At 41.7% G+C, this 6,935-nt stretch overlaps 1 protein-coding gene across 1 annotated transcript; it reads left to right on the plus strand.

The window, feature by feature from the left end:
- The first annotated feature begins 533 nt into the window (after positions 1–533).
- On the plus strand, positions 534–3,828 carry LOC107825268 (putative pentatricopeptide repeat-containing protein At5g13230, mitochondrial). Its single transcript, XM_016652098.2, has one exon. It carries the CDS (start codon positions 646–648, stop codon positions 3,127–3,129), a length of 2,484 nt encoding a protein of 827 aa, XP_016507584.2. The 5' UTR covers positions 534–645; the 3' UTR covers positions 3,130–3,828.
- Positions 3,829–6,935: the final 3,107 nt, after the last annotated feature.

Raw genomic sequence — 6,935 nt, forward strand, 5'->3', positions numbered from 1 at the left:
GTTTTAGCAAATGAACTAAAAAACTTAAGCATGTTTAGTCTGAAGTTTTAGCAAATGACCTAAATAAATTCAGCATGTTTAGACTGAAGTTTCGAATAAAACTCATGACAAAACTGTAGATTGCAGGATAAATAACTTCAGCATGCATTAGCATGAAGTTTTAGCTTCAATGTGAAACAACTTCATGCTATATTAGCATGAAGTTTTAACTTCAACATGAAACAACTTCATGCTACATTAGCATGAAGTTTTAGTTTCAAGGTGAAATAACTTCGTGCAAGTGTGATTCTGAAGATGAATCTGGACAAGTTTTTGGTTTTTTGATAAAGCTGTTGAGAGGAGAGGAGGAGATCTTTTTTCACGAATGAGGTTGCAGATCACGCGATTAATGCGTCATGCATATTTTATATCTTTTATGAGGGGTGTAATTATCATATTATTATAGATATTTTATCAGATGGCTACTAAATCAATAATTTTTAAAAATAGGATATATATTAAAAGGTGACACAAATATAGGGTACGGCTGCAAATCCACCTTAATTTCCCACTAACATATGAGAAAATCTCTAAGCGAAGCCCATTAATCTAGGCTTATGTTGGCTGCTCATTAAGGGGAACCAGCGTTGTCTTGCCGAAGCACGCATGCTGAGATACGCACTGGGCAGAAGGCAGACATGGACCGAATTTGCAACATCCCACTTCTGGGTTCTGTTTCGGCACTGCCATATCTCATCCCAAGCCCTCCATTTGACCAAACAACAAAACACGAATTTGGAAATTCCATCATTCGATTCTTCTGCATACGCCAATGTGCTTCAGAATTGCATAATGAACAGGGATTTCATAGCCGGAAAGGCACTCCATTGCGACATTTTGAAGAGAGGTGAATGTTTAGACCTATTTGGGCAGAATATTTTGCTCAACTTGTATGGCAAGTCTGAGTTATTACATGATGCAGTTCGGCTGTTCGACGAAATGCCTATGAGAAACGTGGTTTCATTTGTTACTTTACTTCAGTGTTTTTTGCAGGCAGAGCAATACATTGCAGCTGTTGAATTGTTTGTTAGATTGCATAGAGAAGGTCATGAGCTGAACCCATTTGTATTCACAACAATCTTGAAAGTGTTTGTGAGTATGGATGAGGCAGAGATGGGTTCGAGCATTCATGCGTGTATTTATAAGCTTGGACATGACTCTAATCCTTTTGTCAGCACTGCCCTCATCGATTCTTACTCTGTTTTGGGACTTGTTGATTTTGCAAGGGACGTTTTTGATGGCATTATTGATAAGGACATGGTTTCTTGGACAGGGATGATTACTTGCTATGCAGAAAATGATAAGTTTGATGAAACACTGGGATGCTTCTCTCAAATGAGGATGGCAGGTTGGATTCCAAACAACTATACATTCGCGAGTGTCATGAAGGCTTGCCTTGGTCTAGAGGCTATTAATGTGGGCAAGAGTTTTCATGGATGTGTATTGAAAACTAGGTATGAGATGGATCCTTCAGTTGGGATTTCGTTGCTTGACCTATACTGTAAATCTGGAGATCTGAATGATGCTGCACGTGTGTTTCAAGAGATTCCTGAACGTGATGTAGTTCATTGGAGTTTTATTATAGCGCGGTATTCACAAAGTGACCGCTGTGACGAGGCACTGGAATTTTTTTCCCAAATGAGGAGAGCATTAGTTGCTCCAAACCAGTTTACTTTTGCTAGTGTGCTGCATGCATGTGCATCAGTGGAGGCTTTAAACCTTGGTAGGCAAATCCATTGCTACGTGACAAAGTCTGGTCTTAATTCCGATGTGTTTGTTACAAATGCCCTCATGGATGTGTATGCTAAGTGCGGAAAGGTGGAAAATGCAGTAAGCATGTTTTTGGAGACCGAAAACAGAAATGAGGTATCATGGAACACTATTATTGTTGGCCATGTACAATGTGGAGATGGAGAGAAGGCGCTAAATCTATTCACGGATATGCTTGAAGCCCAAGTACGGGCTTCATCGGTGACATATTCTTCCCTGCTGCGTGCTTGTGCAACCCTAGCTGCATTGGAGCCAGGTCTTCAAATTCATTCTTTGACTATAAAAACCACTTACAATCAAGATCTTGCTGTTGGAAACGCTTTAATGGATATGTACGCAAAATGTGGGAGTATTAAAGATGCTCGTTTAGCATTTGAAACAATGAACGAGCGAGATGTTGTTTCATGGAATGCTATGGTTTCAGCATATTCCATGCATGGTCTTGGGAATGAGGCTCTCAATATCTTTGAGAGAATGCGCAAAACGGAAGTCAAGCCTAATCAATTAACATTTCTTGGTGTTCTTTCATCTTGTAGCAATTCAGGATCTTTGAATCAAGGATATGCCTATCTCTTTTTAATGCTAGATGATTATGGTATTGAACCGTCCGTTGAGCATTACACATGCATGGTATCACTTTTGGGGCGCTTAGGTCACCTTGATAAGGCTGTTAAGTTGATTGAAGACATCCCATTTGAGCCAAGTGTCATGGTATGGCGTGCTTTGCTTGGGGCCTGTGTTCTTCATAATGAAGTTGAGCTTGGGAAAACAGCTGCTCAGCAAGTGCTTGAATTGGAACCACAAGATGAAGCAACTTATGTGTTGTTATCAAATATGTATGCCACTTCGAAAAGGTGGAATAATGTAGCTTTTGTTCGGAGAAGCATGAAGAAGAAACGACTAAAGAAGGAACCAGGACTTAGTTGGGTTGAACACCAGGGCAGTGTTCATTATTTCTCTGTTGGTGATGCTTCACATCCTGATATCAAACTTATACATGGAATGTTGGAATTGTTTAACTTGAAAAGTAAGGGGGGAGGTTATGTTCCTAATTGTGATGTTGTTCTACTTGATGTAGACGATGATGAAAAGACACGCCTCCTGTGGTTACATAGTGAGAGATTAGCTTTAGCCTTTGCTTTACTTAGAACGCTGCCTGGAAGCCCAATCCGGATTATAAAAAATCTACGAATATGTTTGGACTGTCATGCAGCAATCAAGTTTATATCAACAATGGTGCAGCGAGAAATTGTTGTAAGAGATATAAATAGGTTTCACCACTTCCAAAATGGAGCTTGTTCATGTGGTGATTACTGGTGATATGCCCCTGCTCCTAGGCTGTCTATGTATCCATCTAAATAGAATTTGTCTGTTTTGCCCTCTCGGTGAGTAATATGGAATTTGCTCCATCATTGGCCCTCTGGAGCTTCCCATTTCCTTGCACTGGACGTGAAATCTGTACAGGTAACATGAAAGTAGTCCAATCCTCTATAACGGAGATGTTCCTTGGCAGTAGCTTCCGCTGAGATAAATACTAATTATGCAAACCTTTTTCTGCTACTTCTACACTACATCATGGAATCTAAATATAATTTACACTATAAGATGAGGCTTCATACTCAAAATTCTGATAAATTACTCTTGAAATTGCCTATCTGACGCTCTTAGAGACGTCGTTGCGAATTGGCAGAAGTCTATGGATTGCGGTAAGACAAGAACAAAAATGACGAGATTACTAATGGCATATCAGCCAGGATGATACAGTGATTTCCAAGAATGACTAAAGATATTGAGACTGATGGCTCTTGGAGACGTTGCTACAAATTTTATTTTTTAATTTGTTCTTCTATGTATTTGTAAATATAATGAACTAAGAGCTTATTTCAATGTAAATGGCATGTAAATCTTCTCTTGTTCAAAAAAAAAAAATTGTCGGTCTGTTTGTTATTCTCTAAAGGCCATTTTGAACAACTATGAGAAGTCCATGTGTTGGAATTTGACATATTTATTGTCTATAAACACAGATCAACTCAGCTGCATTTCGAATGAAGTTACTTTTAGATGACAATCTTTGTCCTGGTTTGAGCTCTTTAAATCATCAGCTTTAAGGACCTGCTGTGGGTGATTTCTTTTCCGGGTGTAGTCTAGTGGTCAATGCAGTGGGTTAAGAACCATGAGGTTTTAGGTTGAAATCATAGCGGAGATAAGAACACTAGGCGATTTCTTCCCATCTGTCAAAGCCTCGGTGGACAGAGTTACCTAGTACCTGTTGCCGGTGGAAGGTAATAGGTATCCCGTGAAATTAGTCAAGGTGCACGCAAGATAGCCCGGACACCACGGTTATAAAAAAAAGGATCTGCTCTGGATAAATAAAATAACTTTTCTTACAGATGCAGAGTTATATTAATGATACCAAATGTATAGCACTGTTGCATTCCCCGGAGAAGAAGTTTACTATTCTTATCCTCTAAACGTCCCGGCTGGTGCAAGTGATTTGACTATTTTACTTCAGGGCTCTTCTATTCTTTCCATCCATGCTATCCATTTAGCAACTTCTATGACAACTCTCCGATCTTTGCACTTCCTGTTTCTATTTCCTAGTGACTTCCAACACCGAGTCTTGAGAAGCTACTTTCTGCTGATTTTTATTACGTGATATAACTCCGGACAATTTTATCTTATAATAATTCTTCATCGACAATTTTACCAAGATAAACTTTTGGCTCTTACCTATGAGGCGATGCATTCGAATCTTGCCTACCAACTGTTACGCGGCGCCTTCCTGAAATTCCTTGGAAGGGCGACGTAAGGCTAAGCAACTGATGTCAGTGCGATTGTTGTCCGCCAACTGAGGTCCCCTCCGTACGCTAGACTAGATTATCAGTGCCGTACGGGAAAACTAAACCAATTTCATGAGCAATTGAGAGAGAGCAGAAAAGAGAATTGAGAATGAAAAAAAGCTTGATTGCATTGAATGAAAGCTATTACAGAAAAACAACACGGTGTCGGGGGGAGAGACACCAGTACAGAGAATTGTTTGCTTGCTAGTACAGAGAATTATTTGCTTGCTTGAAAGTTTGATTGCTTGGTCCCCCTTAATAATGCTTAAAAAAAATAAATCAAAGTTACATGACTAGACCTATGAAAGCTGAAAAATCACACTTAAAGAAAATGTAGTAAAATTACTCTATATTTACAATGAAAAGGACTTAGTTTTCTACAAAGCAGAAACAAGTCTGTTGGCAGCAACTTTGTCTTTAGCATCAGGGTCTGCGCGCGCGGCGCTGTTGGCATCTACCTGTGGCTGGGCATTGGCGATGGCTATCGGTTGGGCGACAGAAGCATATGAGCGCTTGTCACTTGGAGCTGCCGAGACCACGGGGCCGATCGTGGCAATGGGCGTTGGGAGGCTTGCCAGGACGCCACATGGGGCGTCTAAGGGGTCATGGGGCATGGCTAGAAAGCTGCCCATGACATTCTCCCCCACCTGAGTTGGCGACGTCCTCGGCGCCTTCCTTGCAAGGTAATCATCAATCAGGCTCTTGTAGGCTTTGAGGTTTGTTCCCTCTCCCAAGTATTCTCCTCTGCATCACATCTCTGCCATTTCACCAAGAACTCTTTGTGATCTTTCCTTGAGGCGTGAATCACTCGATCATCAAGAATAGCTTTAGCACGTCTTTTCCCGGTTGAATTGGGACCTCGAATACTTGGTATTATGAGTTGGCTTTGTGAAGGATCCTCCATATCTTCCCGAAAAGGTTTTAGGAGACTGACATGGAAAACAGGATGGACTTTCCACCAAGCTGGGGTATCCACCCGGTATGCAACTTTCCCAATGCGCCTTTCAATGGACAAGGGTCCAATATATTTTTGCAATAGGCGAGGGTCATGGACCCCTGCAAACAAGTACCGCTTTAGGATTTTGACCATCACTTTGTCTCCCACTTGGTATTCAATAAAGCGATGATTCTGATCAGCATGCCTCTTCATCCGCTTTTGGGCTTTGACAAGATAGCTCCGCACTATCTCCAAATTTTGCTTCCATTCTTTTGAGAAGCTAGCAACCCGAGGAGATTTTGACATGTTTGGTGCGTTCATAGTGTGTGGGAGTAGCGGTTGTTGTCCGATAACAATTTCAAAAGTGCTTTTGTTGGTACTTGAGCTCTTTTGTGAATTGAAACACAGTTGAGCAGCATCCAGAAGCTTCACCCAGTTCTTCTGCAATTCGGTCACAAAGTGCCAGAGATATTCCTCTAGCATGCCATTGAATCACTCCATCTGGCCATTTGATTGCGGATGAAAACTTGAGCTATGACTCAATTTTGACCCGAGACATTTAAAGAGTTGGGTCCAAAAATTGCTATTGAAGCGTGAGTCGCGATCACTAACAATGTCTTTAGGTAGGCCCCAATATTTGATGACATGAGAGAAGAAGAGTCGAGCTGTATCTTCTGCTGATATATATTGTGGGGCTGCTATAAAGGTAGCATACTTGGAAAACCGATCCACCACAACCAAGATAGTTGTGAGATCTCCGACCTTGGGCAATTCGGTGATGAAGTCCAGGGAAACGCTTTCCCAAGGTGTTTTTTGGATAGCTAGTCGTTCCAAGAGCCCTGCTTGCGTCAAGCGGTCTGACTTATCCTTCTGGCATACTAGACAAGTCTTCACATACTGAGCGACGTCATCGACCATTTGAGGCCAATAATATGCACGGTGAAGCAATGCCATGGTGCGTTCCTCACCGGGATGACCGACCCACAAAGTATCGTGGTATTCCGCCAGAAGAACCTTTCGCAGATCTCCTCCTTTAGGAACATAAAGTCAGTTCCCTTTCACTTTCAGGAAATCATCTTCGGTGTAGAACTGGCGAGTCTTGCCCTGTCCTACCAAATCAACCAAATACTGTGCAGCAGGATCCTTAATGAGTAGATCCTGTATCTGGTCTTTTATGGTGGTGGTTACTTTGCTTCCCCTTAGGGCGGCGAGTACACACACTGATGCTAGATCAGCTCTCCGACCGAGCGCATCAGCAACATGATTTGTCTTCCCACTTCGGTACTCCAGGTTGAAGTGAAATTCCGCAGGAGTTCCTGCCACCTAGCCTGTCGACCATTCAGCTTTGG

Source organism: Nicotiana tabacum, chromosome 15, assembly GCF_000715075.1.
Source record: "Nicotiana tabacum cultivar K326 chromosome 15, ASM71507v2, whole genome shotgun sequence".
Lineage (NCBI taxonomy): Eukaryota > Viridiplantae > Streptophyta > Magnoliopsida > Solanales > Solanaceae > Nicotiana > Nicotiana tabacum.